Source organism: Phacochoerus africanus, chromosome 14 (assembly GCF_016906955.1).
Source record: "Phacochoerus africanus isolate WHEZ1 chromosome 14, ROS_Pafr_v1, whole genome shotgun sequence".
Classification (NCBI taxonomy): Eukaryota; Metazoa; Chordata; class Mammalia; order Artiodactyla; family Suidae; genus Phacochoerus; species Phacochoerus africanus.
This window is the reverse complement of record NC_062557.1, coordinates 26,327,483-26,344,606: the sequence shown is the minus strand read 5'-3', so window position 1 is coordinate 26,344,606 and position 17,124 is coordinate 26,327,483. Positions and strand designations below refer to the sequence as shown.

The 17,124-nt window shown below is 56.1% G+C and overlaps 1 protein-coding gene across 3 annotated transcripts; it reads right to left on the bottom strand.

Moving 5' to 3' along the window:
* Window positions 1–10,991: 10,991 nt before the first annotated feature.
* On the bottom strand, window positions 10,992–16,805 carry DLX4 (distal-less homeobox 4). Of its 3 annotated transcripts, XM_047758667.1 has the most exons (4): window positions 16,309–16,805; window positions 12,642–12,838; window positions 11,985–12,223; window positions 10,992–11,801 (listed from the first exon to the last, which is right to left on the bottom strand). In XM_047758667.1, exons 1-4 carry the CDS (start codon window positions 16,568–16,570, stop codon window positions 11,639–11,641), a joined length of 861 nt encoding a protein of 286 aa, XP_047614623.1. In that variant the 5' UTR covers window positions 16,571–16,805; the 3' UTR covers window positions 10,992–11,638. The 3 variants fall into 3 exon arrangements, with proteins under 3 accessions (XP_047614623.1, XP_047614625.1, XP_047614624.1); XM_047758669.1 differs by lacking the exon at window positions 11,985–12,223; XM_047758668.1 differs by having other exon boundaries at window positions 11,735–12,223.
* Between the last annotated feature and the right edge of the window lie 319 nt (window positions 16,806–17,124).

Sequence of the window (17,124 nt, the reverse complement as noted above, 5' to 3'; positions counted from 1 at the left end):
TGCACTCAGATTCTTCATCCACTGTGTCACAGGGGAAACTTCCTGATCATTGCTTCTGAGCACCTGTAGGAACAAACAGTGACTGTGCCCTCACTGGGCATCATCTCATCTAATGGTCAGGAAGTGGCCCCAGAGAGATAATGTGACTTGCCTAAGGTCACACAGCAGATGAAGGGCAGTGAATTTCGGAGACCTCCTGGCAGAGGAGAGAGTGTAGAATTGGCCCATTGAGCCCCCAGATGGGCTGTCTGAGAGAAGGAGTGATTTTGGAACCCAGGGCCAGCTGGGAGAGGCACCCTGGAAGGAAGCGAAGTTGGCGAGGGGGCTGAGAGGGGGTGGGGCCTCCAGACCCCAAACGTGGGTTGTCTGCTGAATCAGAGCAGGACGGGCAGTGTCTGTGGAGGAAGCGGGGACCAGAGACCACACGCTGGAGGATTAGCTGGGGTGGGGGAGAGGGCTTCCTCCCACCCCCACGCAGTTCATCTCACCCCAGGCCAATGGCAGCAGCAGCCATGCGCCCTTCCCTGTACGCTCAGGGCATCTGGCCACATCACGCAACGCGGGTGGCATTGTCCCACACCCACCCCTGGGGCCCGTCAGGCCAGCCCTGAGCTCAGAAATCACCAGTGAGGGAGGGGGGATGACATGCCATCAACCAAGAGAAGGCAGAGGCCAGAGGAAGCAGGAGGCTGGCTGGTAAGGAAGGGCAGTCACGCAAAGGCAGGCTCAGATCCTCCCAAGAGCTGGGCAGTGAAGGTGCGAACCGAGCTGCTACTCTGCACCAAACTCTGTGCCAGGAGCTTTCCCAGGCACTGTCTCATTTAATCTTCTCAACAGGCGTTCCCGTCGTGGCGCAGTGGTTAACGAATCTGACTAGGAACCATGAAGTTGCGGGTTCGATCCCTGGCCTTGCTCAGTGGGTTAAGGATCTGGCGTTGCCGTGAGCTGTGGTGTAGGTTGCAGACGCAGCTGGGATCCCGCGTTGCTGTGGCTCTGGCGTAGGCTGCAGCTACAGCTCCGGTTAGATCCCTAGCCTGGGAACCTCCATATGCCGCAGGAGCGGCCCTAGAAAAGGCAAAAAGACCAAAAAAACCAAAAAAAACAAAAAGAGAGAGACCTCCATATGCCACGGGAGCGGCCCAAGAAATGGCAAAAAGACAAAAAAATAAATTTTAAAAAAAATCTTCTCAACAGCCTGGCAAGGGCAGTGTTATTATTCTCATACTTCACAAGTGTGATAACAGGCTCGAGAGGGTCAGTTGCTTCCCCTAAAGTCCTCCAGTGGATTGGAAGCAGAATTCAGCCTTCACAGTCCCTGGCCCATGAGCCTCCCACTACCCCATGGCCTCCAAGACTGAAAAGGAGAGAAGAAAAAAAAAAAGGAGTTCCCATCGTGGCACAGTGGTTAACGAATCCAACTAGGAACCATGAGGTTGCGGGTTCGATCCCTGCCCTTGCTCAGTGGGTTAAGGATCCGGCGTTGCCATGAGCTGTGGTGTAGGTTGCAGATGCGGCTCGGATCCTGCGTTGCTGTGGCTGTGGCATAGGCCAGTGGCTACAGCTCCGATTCGACCCCTGGCCTGGGGACCTCCATATGCCGCGGGAGCGGCCCAAGAAATGGCAAAAAGACCAAAAAAAAAAAAAAAAGAGAGAGAGAGAGAGAAAGCAGGGAGGGAGCCAGACTCAGCTTTACCCCACCCCAGCCCTGCCTTGTGCCCTGAGAGACGGCCGGGGTATCACAGACTAGGACATGCATGTGCAAACACCCAGGCACCTACATGCATGCACACTTCTGAACTCAAACCCTGACTCTGACACGGACTGTGTATCCTCCGGTAAGTCATTCGCCCTCTCCAAGTCTCATGTTTCCTCATCTATAAAATGAAGCTAATCATACATATCTTTCAGGGATGCGGAGGAAAGGAAATGAGAGAACACATATGTGTCCTTTGATATGAAGTTGGCACAATGATGGGCGTCAACAAATTATACTATCAGATTTATTTATTTATTTATATTTTTTGTCTTTTTAGGGCCCCACCTGCAGCCTATGGAGGTTCCCAGGCTAGGAGTCTAATCAGAGTTACAGTTGCCGGCCTACATCACAGCCATAGCAACACCAGATCCTTAACCCACTGAGTGAGGCCAGGGGTGGAACTGCCACTTCACGGTTCCTAGTTGGATTTGTTTCTGCTGAGCCATGATGGGAACTCCGGTACCATCAGTTTTTTTTTTTATTATTATTCATTTATTTTTTTATGGCCGCACCTGCAGCATATAGAAGTTCCCAGGGCCAGGGGTCAAGTCAGAGCTGCAGTTGAGGCCTACACCACAGGCACAGCAATGCCGGATCCGAGCCGCATCTGTGACCTACTCTTCATCTTGCGGCAATGCCGGATCCTTAACCCACTGAACGAGGCCAGGGATCAAACCCACATCCTCACAGAGACAACTTTGTGTCCTGAACCTGCTGACCACAATAGGAACTCTTATACTGTCAGTTTTAGACAAAATCACCCTGTGTGCAATGTGGATGCCTCAGTTGACCTAGGGAGTTCTGAGGATCCAAAGTTGACCCTTCTTCCTAATGAGGGAAGGTCTCATACAGGATTCCTGGCTCTACTGGGAAAGTGCTTTCTTGATTGAAAGTGCTACGTCTGCCATGCTTCAGATGCAATGGAAGGATAGCCACCCAGGACAGAACCCTGTGCTGGGCCTTGCATCAGCAGAAGGCAAGAGACCCAGATTAACACTGGCATACTTTATTTTATCATACTTTGCTTTATTGAAGATCACAGATTTTGTGTTTTGTTGCATATTAAAGGCCAGCAGCAACCCCAAGTTGAGCATCTATTGGCACCATTTTTCCAACAGCGTTATTTTTTAACTAAGGTCTATACACTGTTTTTTGACCATAATGCTATTGCACACTTAATAGACTATAGTGTAAACAACTATGGTACGGTGTAAACGTAACTTTTCTATGCACTGGGAAGCCAAAAAATTTGTGTGACTTGCTCTATTGCGATATTCATTTTTATCGCAATAAATTAGAACTGAACCCACAATATCTCTGAGGTATGCCTATACCTTTCAATTACTAACCAGCTAAAGAGCTGCTTCTCCACACTTACAGATTTGCAGTATTTTATTAATTTGTGTTTCCATTATAACAGGAATATGTTTCCTCGTTTATTGTGAGATCAGAGAATAGCATCCTATATTTATCTTGTATCCAGCCACCATAGCAAATTTCTCTTTCTTCTGCAAGCTTCCCCACCCCCTCAACCCAGGGTCTCTTGAGTTTTCTAGGTACACCTATATATCAATATTAGTAAAAAGAAATCACTTTTTTTTTTCTCTGCTTTTTTTGTCTAGTGGGAGGGATTCTGGGATTACAGCAGGGGGAATCTTTCATGAATGTAGAAGTCAGGAACCTCATTGGCCTCTGCATTAATTCTGACCCAAGCAGGTACTGGATGGTCTCACCTCTTCAGGCATCTTCCCATCTGGGGTGCCCAGAGGGCTGTCCTGGAAGCAGTCAGAAGTCCTCACCCTTTAGCCAGTGTCCTACACAGCTTTCTCCCCTCTTCACAAAGCAGCTTCTGTCCAGGCCACCACTCACACTGTGCGGTGTTTGGGGAAGACAGCCAGACAAGGTCTCTGCTCATAGGTAGAAACCAACAGAGGAACAGGGATAATTGAACAAGTCCCCTCAAGGACAGAGAAGGTTTTTCTTGCTTTAGGGTCAGAGGATTAGCAATCCTTGTTGAATCTTGACTGTATTATAGTGCCTTTTGGATTTTGGTTATTTATTTATTTATTTATTTGTTTGTTTATTTATTTATTTAATGGCTGCACCTGAGGCACATGGAAGTTCTCAGGCCAGGGACTGACTCTGAGGTGCAGCTGCAGCAACTCAGGGTCCTTTAAGCCACTGTGCCTGGCCAGGGGCTGAACCTGCACCTCCACGGTGCCCCAAGTGGCTGTAGGCAGATTCTTAATCCAGTGTGCCACAGCAGGAACTGCTGCCTTTTGTGTTTTAACTCATTTAGTTCTCACCACTCTAGTAAGCACATGCTATTATTATCCTCATTTTCCAGAGGAGGAAGGGGATGTACAGAGAGGTTAGGAAACTTGGGCAGCTCATATAGTGTTATATACCAGTGTTACCTCAATGAAAAGAGAAAGCAAGCAAGCAAAGGAACTTGCCCAAGGTCATAGAGTTGGACTTGAACTCAGGCATCTGGCTCTTTTCTTTACTCTTTTGTGTTCCTGGGGAAGATTATACGCTTCAGCCTTATGTGATAAGTTGGTGGGTCAGAAGGGACTTTAGGTGGATGGGGGAACAAGAGCAAAGGAAGAGGTTACCACATCCCCTGGCATACGTGGTGTATTTCACAACGCACCAAGGATGCACTCTCCCTGTCTCCGTGACCTTCTGAGATAGCATTTTGATCATTATCCCACTGCACAGGTGAGGAAATAAAGACCCGGAAAGGTAAAGTGACTTGCCCAAGGGCTCTCGGCTGTGTGTCTACATTCCAGAGACTCCATGAAGTCTCTCTGGACGAGGAGACAGTTTCTTTTCCAAGAGGCCAGGAAGAATCACTCTTATTGCTTAGATGGGGCTGCCAAGGGGCTGGGAGTGGGAGGGAGCCAAAGTCGGGGATGAGTCCCAGGGCAGATTCAGGCTTTGGAGAGGGAAGACATCACCAGGGGTGGAAGGAGCCTGCATTGGTGGATCCAGCTGATCCCCCTGGGCTTGGGGAATGTGACAGGAGCCCAGCAGAGGCATGTCAGCAGCCTCCTGCAGTCTGGCTTCCCCCAGGATCTGTTGGAGCAAAGAATTCCCGGTGGCTCCAGGGCTGGGAGGAGGAGTTTGCAGCAGGCCCTGGCTTGCTGGGGCAGAGAAAGCAGCTTCTGGGTCCGGCCTGGGAGAGGAGGGGTCTAGTGGCTTGTGGCAGGCATGGTGGGCAGTGGGAGGGGTAACCTGATGGGGGTGGGGGGTGGCCCCAGACCCCCACTCATACTTAGTCCTCTGCTCAGCCCGGTGCACTGAGGCCCTCTACACACACACACTCCCCAGAGAGAGGGAGCCCCAGGCTTGGGGGGAAGGGGTGATCAGGCAGAGGAAAGAACCACGGGTCGGGGAGCCCCCATAATCAGAGAGGGGAGGCCAGTGCCCTGCTCTCTGACCACCTCCAGTCTGACGAAGGAGCACAGGTCCTGATGACTCAGGCCAAACAGGACAGAGAGGATGACGCCAGGAGGGAGGCACTTCTAGGCCGAGGGGATTCCTGAGAAGCTTAAGGAAAGAACGATGCCTCCCAGGGAGTGGGATAAACGGATGCCACACTCCTGGCCTCATCCTCCTGGGCAGGGGGAGACGATGGGCAGGGGAATAGGCCAGAGGGGGTCTCCTCCCCGCGGGCCAAAGGATCTGACCCCAACACAACTGACCTCTGGAAGGGCATTCTTCAGATGCAGCCGAGAGGAATCTATTCCACATCTAGAGAGCAGAATCCTCCCCTGGAAATGAAGTCATCTCTCCGTTCTGGGGCCAGAGAAGCCGAAGGCCTGGCATGGTGAGAAGCTGAATCAGAAACCTTGATGTCTGGAGGAAGATTGAGGCCAACTCCTTTCCCTTCCTGGGCTGGCAGACATGTCCCCCAGGACGCCAGTGGGGCTGAGGACCTGAGAGACATCAAATCATGGGGGTTGAAAACAGCTGCAGAAGGCATCCGGTCTGATGGAGGATGCCCAGCCTGGTACTTGGGGAGCCTCCAGTCTGATGGCAGAGACAGACTGTGCTTGACAAAGCCCCAGACTGGCATGGAAAGTGGTAGTGGATGCACATTGACCCTTTACACACACACACACACACACACAAAGATTTAGGAAGAGAAATTATCTCAGCTTCAGAGAGGGTGTATCATTTGCCCAAGGTCACACAGCAGGGAATAACAGAGCCGTGCTTTCCTCACCACCCTGTGATCCCGCCTCCGAGTTGCCGTCAGGGCAGGGGCGCAGAGGGATCAGTGAGATACCCAAGGGGACAGCTTTTGGGTTCCTGTGCCAGCAGGGAGTCGATGGCCAGATCTGGGAGCCACAGGATGTGCCAGGAAGGCCTGGCACAGGAGCTCTTGCTAGAGCTCAGGAAAGGAAGCAGGCAAGACTTCAGGGAATAAAGAAAATAAAATCATAATAACATTATCAGGTCCTGTGGCCATTCTGTCTTCCTCCCCAACTCCTTACCAGGGATATATTCCCAGAAACTAGGAGATGCCCAGCCAGGAGAAGGAGATGGGAACGAGAAGGGGGCAGGAGAAGAAATAGATAGAGACCCCCACCTGCCCTGCCTTCACTCTCCCACCCAACCGGGGCAACCCTGGGAAGCTGGTCTGTCTCTGCACATGTTAATGTCCCTGGGTATTTCCTTCTTGGCTCATCCCTCTGTGTCCTGCTTCTCTCTGTGAGGACGTAACCTGTGAGTGTACTTCTCTGTATGTGTCCACGTACAACCACGGAAGGTTTCCTGCACACATGCTCACGTGCGTCTCCGCATGTAGCTCTGCCAACCCCGTTTATGCTGTTGTGTGTCTGCCTGCCTGTGTGTACTGCTTCTGTGGCCGTGTGTGCACTTATGATGGCCCCGGGCCTGGGTCCTTGCGTCTGCCTGTCTCTGGGCGCGTTTGTCTGGGGCCTTTGTACTTTGAGGTTTGGGGTAGAAGCAGCTTTAATTCCTTCCTTTTAACCCATGTGGGCTGGGCCAGGAAAGCGGGGAGGGGAGGCGGTAGGAGGAGGAGGAGGAGGAGGCCACTTTTCTCTGGCTCTTTTTTTCATCTTGGAGGGCGAGAGCCCGGGGACTCAGGGACAGCATTTCTCCCTGGTTGTCCCAGGTCCCAGAGCAATGCTACTCAAGACACTCAGGGAAGGGGTGGGGAAGAAGGGGCTGGTGGGGGGGAGAGGCTAGAGCTGGAGGGCCCGTCCCCTCCCCGCCAGCCACGCCCCCTTGGAATGGGCGGAGCCAAGAGACGGAGGAGAAGGGAAGATAAGAAAGAAAAACCCTTTGAGGTCAGTGACTACTACTTGCCTCTTGGAACAGGGTCTCCTGGGTAATGGGGGACCCGAGACTCTTGAAAACTAGGCACTTTGAAAACAGGGTGGGGAGAAGTCTCTGCAGAGGCCTGAAGCCCATCCCCGCACATGGTCCCAGCCGCTGCCTCCTACCTTGCTTCCTGTACCATCACCCCCACCCCCGTGCACCGCTCTCCCAGGCTCAGTGAGCCCTGGAAGGGAAACAGTTACCAGGTAACCAGGGGTGGAAAACAATTCGGGGTGAGCAACACCTGCAAGATGCTTTTCTGTCTTTTTGCCTTTTCTAGGGCCGCTCCCACGGCATATGGAGGTTCCCAGGCTAGGGGTCCAATCAGAGCTGTAGCCACCAGCCTACGCCACAGCCACCGCCACGCAGGATCTGAGCCGTGTCTGCGACCTACATACACCACAGCTCACGGCAACACTGGATCCTTAACCCACTGAGCGAGACCAGGGATTGAACCCGCAACCTCATGGATCCTAGGCAACCTCATGGATCCTAGTCGGATTCGTTAACCACTGAGCCACAACGGGAACTCCCAGGCAAGATGCTTTTCTGAAGGCAGAGGCTTCAGAGGCCCCGAGGACAGAAAGCTGAAAGGAGATTTGCTGCCACTACCATGGGAAGAGTTGAGGTCCAGATGCCAGGCAGAAGGGCAAAGCTGATGATCAGATCAGAGGAGGAGAGATGGCGGCGGCAGGGGTGGGGGTGGGGGGACCATCACCTCCTGAGAAGCGAAACATCAGCGTATGTCTTCTCTGGCCTTTCCCCTTTCTACCCACATCCCTTCTAAGTTCTGGGGAAGCCCTTGATCTCTTAAGGCCCCCCCGTCTACACAGGCCTCAGCTACCTGGATAACATTCCATTGACTCTGGATACAATCCCAGAGGCAAGTTCAGGCATCCAAACTCAAATGAGGTTTGGAGCTGAGTAATTGGTTGCTAGGGCTCTGCAGACACATTTTGTCGGGGTGGGGGGGGGGGGAAGAACCAGCTCCCCACCCCCACATTGCTGGGCCGATTGGGGGTGGGGGAGGGGCGGCCTCTCACTCTGGCTTCCCAGCCCCCTCCCACCACCACGGGCTCCCTCTTCCCACCTGCAAGTAATTTGGCCAATGGAAGGCCAGTTCAGATGGCTGGGTGGAATCCCTCTCGATCTGGGTCTGCTTGGTGGGGAGGAGGGCTCCTTGCCCCCCGGTCCCCCAGACCCCGGGTGCCCTTTTCCCCCTCACAGCAGCAAATTACTTGTAATTATCTCACATTGAAAGCTTTCAGGAGCTACTCCCAAAATTGCTTTAATTGAATTAATTGAACCTCATTTGGTTGGGGGCAGAGAATGGGGACACGTCTGACAATAGCCCGTGGGGAGAGGGATGGACAGCCCCACATCAGCTTCCCCGTGGCTGAGACCCGTGTGCAGGTGAGAGAGGAGACTTCAGGCTTAGATGCTTCTGGAGCCTGGTGCTTTCTCATGTAGGCCCTTGCCTGTGTCCTGCTCTCAAAGGTGGGGAGCAGGCGGGTGTAGGCGGTTCTTTACTCTCCAGCCTCCTTTCTCCTCCCCAACCCTGAGAAGGTGGATGGGCCAGAAAGGATGGCGGTGGTGGCCGTGGGGACTCGCCCTCGCTGTGACGCCTCTCTGAGAAGCATACGGCAGCTATAAATGCTGTTCCGTATGTGCTTCCTTACTGTGTGGCAGGCACCACATCAAGCATCTTACAAGTACCGGAGTTCCCGTCGTGGTGCAGTGGTTAACGAATCTGATTAGGAACCATGAGGTTGCGAGTTTGATCCCTGGCCTTGCTCAGTGGGTTAAGGATCTAGCATTGCTGCGAGCTGTGGTGTAGGTCGCAGAAGCCGCTCGGATCTGTCCTTGCTGTGGCTCTGGTGTAGGCCGGCGGCTACAGCTCCAACTGGACCCCTAGCCTGGGAACCTCCATATGCCGAGAGAGTGACCCAAGAAAAGGCAAAAAGACAAAAAAAAAGCGTGTTACAAGTACAAACTTATGTCATCATCACAACCACACTGGGAAGCAGGTCCTCCTAGTGTTCCCATCTTAGTGGACAGAAGATGCAGGCTGAGAGCTTAAACAACTTTCCAAAAGTCATACAGCGGAGCTGGACCCTTTGAAGGCCAAAGCCCTGCTTCTTTACCATTTGGTGGTGCGGCTCCTTCTTTATTGACCCAATGTTCCCAGAGAGGGGTCCTCACAGGAGGACCCCCTTCTGCAGCTCCGGTGGTTTCTAGGAAGGGAATGGAGCATCTCTCTTGTCCTGGGGGCCCGTCCCATCAGCACTCAGGAGCCCAGGGACATTGGACCAACGACCAAGTGGAAAAGGATTTCTGTTCTCCCTGGAAAGAGGGGATGGATGAGGGTAGGGAAGTTGGGGGGGGGGTGTTGGCGGCACTGTCAGCTTAGCTGGCCTCTGGCTGGGAGGGTAATTACACTCCTTCTGCTACTTTACAACCTGGGCTGTTGTTTTAACGATGCGACTCGTGTTGGGCTGTCCAATTAATCTCGCCTTTGGAGGCTTTCCGAGATGGGGCGGTAGATCTTATCTCAGGCCTGTGGAAAGAAGAGTGTGCAAACTGCAGTGGGAGGGAACAGCACCCGGAGGGCCTGTGGCCTCGGAGGAGACCCAGAGGAGGAATCTGGGGCAGGGGGGAGCTGAGAGCTAGGGGAGGTGAGTGTGGGCGGTGGCCAGGGGCTGGAGAAGGCGCCGGTGGGGAAGAAGAGGGAGATGTTTCTTTCCTCCTAATCCCCACTGCTCCTGGGTCTTGGCTTTGGCCACCCCCCCCCCCCCAATGCCATTTGCCATCCCCAGGAGATGCCTCAATGTGTGTTTTGGGGAATGGAGGTGCCACTGACATGCACAGGGCCCAGGAGACACTGACCAAAGGACTCCAGGTCGGGGGGCTTCCACTGACTCTCGTAACCCCTCTCCCCCCGACATCAGATTCCGATCTGGGCTTCTGTCTGGCCAGCCGAAGTGGGCTTTTCAGACTGTGGTGGTTCCCAGTTTGCTTGGGAACAGGTTTAGGTAGAAAGAGGGAAGCCTGACTTGGGAGCTTCATGCCTGGAATTGGAGGCCCCTCCCCCAAGGCCTTGGGCCATACTGGGCGAGATTCCCTGAATTATTTGCTGCCTGCTGTCCTTAATCCCCCTGCCCCTGGGTGATGTGTGTGTGTGTGTGTGTGTGTGTAGTGGCCAAGAATCCACTGCTGGTTCCAGGCTGACCTGGAGCCCCTTGACAACTTCATGTGCTCTGTAGCTCTGTACTTTCCCATAGCCTGGCACTTACCACAAACGTGGCTGCTCATTGTCTGGCCCCCTGTTAGCCCTCAGGGTCTGCCTAGGTCACCTTGAGAGCCCCAGGATCTAAACCCAGAGCAGAGGTTCTGCAAATGTTTGTGGGGTGGAAGAAAAGTCCAGTGCCTTCTGGTTTTCCCCCTCCTCTCCTTCCCGCTCCCCCTTTTCACTAGGGGAGCATTGGGGCCATTCCACCCCACTTCTCCCAGGGGAGAGCTGCCCTGGCTCAGCGGGTGGCAGGTCCTCTCCCAAAGGGAGCAGGGGCTCTCCCTGGGCTGAAGGTGACCACAGGGGGGCTATGAAGCGCTTGGCTCCCTCCAGATCTGGACCAGGAGAGAATTTACTGTGAGGCTCAGATTTTGGTCATTTCCAGTATTAGCATCTTCTGCTTTCACACTGGAGGAGCTGAAAACATGGGCATTAGCAGAACAATCCAGAGCTAGAACCAGACAGCTAGTTAGTGGGAGAGGATCCAGGGCCTCGAGGTCAGGGCTGGGGGAGTCAGATGGGAGAGAAGAGAAAGCTGAACCATCAGCCCTCAGCCCCCGAAGTCAGGACAGGAACACGCTTCACAGCCAGGGCCCAGGTTTCTGTACAAACTTTAATATCGAGATGCTCATGATATGGGGGGTGGTAAGAGCTTGGGGGGCGGCTAGTCAGGTTGGTTATAAATATGAGTAGTTCCTCTGGACAGAGACAACTATGAGGAGCAGAATTTCTGGGCCCACCCCACCTCTTTGGGGCCTTCTCTACCTACAGTTACCCAGAGAGCCTGTGTGTCCGCACTCTCCCCAAAGGGTTACCCTACTGGGTTCTCGAGAGTGTGTGCATGTGGGTTTGTTAGGTATGAGGACTCGACTCTTAATAAATACCTGTTGAATCAGATGGATAATTGGATCCATTATCCAATGTGGGAAGACATGGGGAAAAGGGGCTTTTTTAGGAAGAGAGCAAAAATCACCCTTAGATCCACAAAACTCCTCATTTTGGGTGTCCCGTCTACCTCAGAGGATGGCGAACAGGTGCATCAGTTGTGAGAAACAAAAGTGGGTGGGGCTTGATGGCGATCAGCTCGAAGACTCTGGATGTCCGCTTCGCTTCTGCTTTTACTTGTCAGTGGGGTGGGCCAGGCCCAAGGCACATGGAGAAAAAAACGCTCAGTGTCTGTTGGCTAGTTGGACCCCAGGCTGTGGTGGGACGGCTGTTCTTTCAAGGAAGGGGTGGCAAGACTAAGGGTCCTGGGAACAGTCTGAAGCCCAGGTAGTGAGTCTCTCTCCAGAGCCTTTGACCGGCTGGGAGGAAGGTGTCCAGTCCAGTCCGTGGTGGTGGCGGTGGTGGCGGCGGCGGCGGCAGCGGTGGTGGCGGTGGCGATGATGGGGGCAATGGCCAAGGCTGTTTGGATTAGGAGGCAAGGAGAGGACTCGCCACCTCATCCTTTCCCTCCTCTAGCTCCTCATCCTGAGAAAACCCATCTGGAGCTGGCTTTTTCTGGTCCAGAAGGGGTGCAGGTGGGCTGGGTCCTGCCTGGGCTTTGTAGGAGGGCTGGGGGCCTGACCTGCTCTTTGCCAAACTCACATCATCTGAGGTGGAGCCAGGACATCTGGGGAGTGATGCTGATACCAGGCTCCAAAGCTGTTGCCATAGCCACCAGTGGGCAGGGCCCCCACCTTGGGTAGATCCCAGAGGGCTGCAAGGGGTGGGGAGCAGGGAGAGAGGGAGGGGGACCTCCTTGGAAAGTCCCCTTCCTGTCCCCCAGAGTTCTGCTTCAGGAGCTTCTTGTACTTGGAGCGTTTGTTCTGAAACCAGATCTTTACCTATGGGGGGAAAGGAGGAAAAATGGAGGATTGAAAGAAAGGTCAGGAGGAGTGTAGGTGTGGACGGGCGTGGCTCAGGGAAAGGGACCCACCGGATGGAGTCATCCTGGGAGGAGAGCAGAGGTTGGGAATATTTGCTCCAGTCCTTCATAGCCCCTGAAGCCCGAGTTTCTGCCTCTGAATTAATATCCACTTCTCCCAGTCTAGGTATCCGTCTCTACGCCTGAATCACCCCCCCACCCCAGCCCCCACCTTTCCACACATTCCCCCAATCTTACTGGAGGCCAGCAATGCACACACCCCGAAGCACTGTGAAAGCCAGGCTTGGGGACTCATCAGTCATTCATACCTGAGTCTGAATTCCCAGAGAACACACTAGGGGAGGGTTAGCGTGCAGGAAGGATGGGACTGGCCCCACCTGCGTCTGGGTGAGGCCGAGCTGCGCGGCCAGCTGGGCCCTCTCGGGCAGCGCCAGGTACTGCGTGTGCTGGAAACGCTGGTTCAGGTGCTGCAGCTGCAGATTCGAGTAGATGGTCCTAGGCTTGCGGAGCTTCTTGGTCGGGGCTTGCGAGCGCCCCTCCGAGGGCTCCAGGGACAGCAGCGGCTTCTCAGAGTCTGGTGGGGCGGGGGGGGGGGGGGGGCGGCAGGAGATGGTGTGTGCACAGCGAGACGGGCGGGCGGACGCGCCGTCTCATGGCTCATTTGCATCTCGTTTGCATTCCGGCCACGGATTAGCAAAAATCAGACGTGGGGCTCGGCCCTTCTCTACCTTCCGCTCCACTCTGCTTTCAAACCCCTGGCCCACGGTGTGCCAGGTGGGACGAGCCGCAGCTCTTGCCCTCAGGGAGCTCCCACTCTCAGCAGTCCTGTGACCCCAGGAGAACAGCTCCAAGGGCCGGAGCGACGGTAGGGGCGGCGCCCGCGGCGGGAGGGCAGAGTTCAGCCGCGAGCGGTGGCGCCAGCTTGGGGTGGGGCGGGGCAGAAGGGCTGGGTCGAGGGCTGGGCTGAGGCCTGGAGAGCACGGGGGAAGGGCATTTCGGGCGGAGGGAACTCAAAAGCTCTGTTCAGAGGCCCGAGACAGTGTCTGCGTGGCAGACTCCCCACTGCCGGAAGAGGGGTGGTCGGAGGGGCCCGGCTGATGGGCCTTGAAGCCAAGAGGCGCACCCACCCAGCATCAGAGTATGGAACGTGCTCCGGGGCTTGCCACACCCTCCTCTACTGTAGCCCCCCACCCCCACCCCAGGGTACTCCCTCCAGGAAAAGTGACCTCTTCCCTCCCCAAGGCCAGCTGGCATGAGGAGTAGGCTCTCAGGGGCCCTAGACGGCCGGTGGGCACAGGGCAGCCCCCTCCTCAGCCCGGCCGCACCCAGAGAGGGGGTTCCCGGCTGTCAAGGGAGGTGAGGGAGGTTCCGAGAGCGCTGCGCCGCCGGGGCAGCGCGGGTTCTCTGGGCCACTCCTGGATCGCGCTGCGGTCTCACCGAGGGAGATCTGGCTACCTCCTGCCTTCCAGCCCAGCTTCTCAAGGAAATTCGCCCAGGAAACAGCTCGGCCCTAGGACAGGGGAGGGCAAGGGGTTCCCCTCTTCTAATCCGGCGGCCCCAACCTGCGCCACTCTACGGGAGCATCCAGGACCGTTCATGCAGAAGCAGGGCTGGACTGGACCGATCGGCCGAAATGCCCGAGGGCTCAGGGCTACGTTCGTTGCATTCCTCGCGGGCTGCCGGCCGACCTCAGCCAACGGGGCGCTTGGGCCGGGGTGCTGGGACGCGGCGGGGGCCCGCCCGCGTCCCTCCAGCCCCACCCCCGACTTCTTCCTCCCGTCCGGGTCACCCTACACGTCAGGTTTCCCGCCCTCCGCCGGCCGCGGTGACCCGATGCCTTCACCTCCCCCGCATCCCTCACCCGTGGCCCCGGGCGCTGCGGGCTTCTCACATCCACCCCCCTCGACCCCCTGCCTCAACCAATTCCCAGAAAAACCATTGGCTTTCCGCTCCCGCCCGCGCCTGTCGGGCCTCCCCTGCTTCGACCCTGCTCCTCGCCGCCCCGGGCTGGCTGCCTAGCGACCACCCGCGCCTCTCTGGCTGCGTGGACCGAGCGATGCGGCCCGTGACGCAGAGAGCCCGGAGCCTGACCTGGCTCCTCAAACTCTCAAAGCCCTCAGCGTCCCAACTCTCCCAGAAGACCCCTCCGCTCCTCAGTTCCCTTCCCACAGCTGCCTTTCTTCACACCAACAACAGCAAGTCACGACTGGATCTGCCCAGGTCGCGATTCAGGAGCCCAAAGGCCTCCCTTGCGGCGGCGGCGGCGGCGGCGGCGCCGCCGCACCCGCCTGCACATCCGGGTGGTGGCACGCTGCTCATTTGGAACCCAACCCCTCCCTCAGGCCCTGAGGGGAGGGTGGACAAGAGTGGGGGGGACAAAAAGAAGACCCCTCAAACCCTCTCTCACACCCCTCTCACTCAATCTAGAGTGAACCAAACCCACCAGTTTCGGTAGGAAAATAAGTACATGTGTGGTTTTCGTTGGATCCGGGGAAATTTGGTAAAGAAAAGGAACCCTCCCCTCTCTTGTCCTGAAACCAAGAAAAGGGGAGGCAAGAGTGTAAAAGACAGGATTGAAAACAACCCCAGTTCTCTTAAGGTCAAGGTTATCTTCTTCTCACCCCCAGAAAGAGGCACACATGCACACACAAAGGTCCCACATTAGCATATACTGAAGAAGAGGCCAAGCGATTCTTTTTTTTCTTTTTTCTTTTTTTTTAGAAACGAAATCCCTTCCCTCAACTGCTCCTTCTCCAACAACAGACCCAGCAGCAGGAAAGAGCAGCCCCGGTTCTGGCACAGAAGGCAGTTTAATATTGGGGGGCTTTGCGGAAGTATCCTAAAATCCCCTATTCTGGCCTCGTGCAGTGAAAATCAATTTGCAAGGGCCCAGCATGGAAAACAGGCTGTGTCCTTGACCCACGTATGCCCTTTCTTTGGACCCCAGTCTGCCCTTCTGTACATCAAGGAGGTTGGGCTCCCAGATAGCTAAGGTCACTTCTGGTCCCGTTGGTTTTGAGCTCACATGTCTCCGCAGAGCAACAAGGGAAGGGAGGGAGACATCCTGGTCCTGGGCTGACTCCAGCTAAGTGCCCCTGTGGATGTGCATCCTTGGAGGAAACTGTGCCAAAGACAATTGCGAGGACAATTAGGTGGGGGCGGGGAATGCAGGGCAACTGAACCCTAAGCCCAAGCCAATACAGATAGGTCTATGTATAGTGTTGCATGGGTCCCGCAGGTACAAGGCCCAGGCCCAGGAAGACAGGCCAGATCCCTGGCTTCTTTGAAGCCTTCCAGTGAGCACTTTCTCTAGAGCTCAAAGTTGCTCCAGGCCACGGAACTGGGGCCTAACCTACCCCAAAGGCAAGGGGTGGAGATGACAGGAATGGCCAGTTCCTTTGGCTGGAAGGCTGAGATCTATAAGGAGAGACTGCGCGACCCACCTGTGGCTACATTCTTAGACCGGTGGGTAGTCGGGTCTTAGCCCCGGATTCTACAAGGTCAGCTTTCGGTCTTGGTCTGGCACCTTTGAGCATCCGCTGCGGAGAGGGGAAAGGGCACCGAATAGGTCCCCACTTCTACCGCCCTCCAGCTGGGACCTGGTTTCTAAAGCTGTTCAGGCTTTGGCTTGAGCACTGCTTTTTGAGACAAGAACGCAGAGAGGGGCGACATGGAGAAGGGAAGGCGAGACTCCTAGGCTAGGCACCTACACCCACATCTGGATTGTTTCAGTTTTCCGTTACAAGTAGGTACACAACCCCGCTGCTCCAGGGGGCGGGGTAGGGAGTCCTGCCGCTGGGCTTCACACAACTGCAAATCGAAACCAGGTCGGTCCTGAAAGGAGCCCTAGATCAACTCGCCCCCGCCCCTCCCCCCGTCTCCCGCCCCATCCCTTCGCCCTCCCCCCACCCCCACCCCCAGATCCCGTGGAATCTGAGTAAGGTCTGAAACTCGCCAGCTGCGCCCAAGCAGGCGAGGACGAAGTTTAGGGGCTCACTGGAGCAGGACCCCAGAGGCGGGAAGAGCCGCAGCGGCCCGACTTACCTGCCTCCTGCTCTTGAGACTGCTGAGACGATGCCGCGGGTTGCTGGCAGGGCAGGTAGGAGTCTCCGGGGGTCGCCGGTCCAGCGTAGGAATACGATAGGAGGTGGCCATACGGCCCAGAATAGGGCAAATCGGAGGCGGCTGCGGTTGCGGGGGACAGGCCAACCTGGTACGCAGCCACTACCGATGGGACGGGGGCGATGTCCGGGAAGATGGCTTTGGAGGCGTCCGGGCCAGGGTGGGGGCAGGGCAAAGAGGTCATTGCAGCCCGGGCCCGGGCCGAAGGGCCTAGGCCATGGCCCGGCACGGAGTCCGCTGCCTCCGCCAACTCTCTCTTTTCTGAGCCTCGGGCGTTAGGGCCGGATGCGCCCCCCAACCAGCCTCCCCAACACTTATCCCGGGCAAAGCGTCTCTCTGCGCCTCTTCCAGCGGAGAGCGCGCGCCTGGGAAAGGGGTTCCGGGGGGGTGTCCCCCATGGCTTTTACCCTCCCCCCTAAATCCATGCCCCCCCCCACCCCCCGGCTCGCTCTCGGGTTCGGTTCCCGGGACCCGACGGGGTCCCCGCCCACTTAGACGCCACGGATTGGTTATCACTGCCGGTGACCTCACGGAGGCCTGCAGCTGGGGCCCGCCCCCCTCCTCCCGGGACGGCCCGGGGAAGGGAAATTCACAACTGGGAGATGGGAGGAGAGCGCCGCTCACGCTCCAGGCCCTGCCATCCCTAGGTCCGCTTCCAGAGGGGTGCCGGGGCTGCAGGGTAATCCGGGCAGTCTGGTCATAGCCGCCGGAAGGCGAGAGAGCTGACGGGGCCGCAAA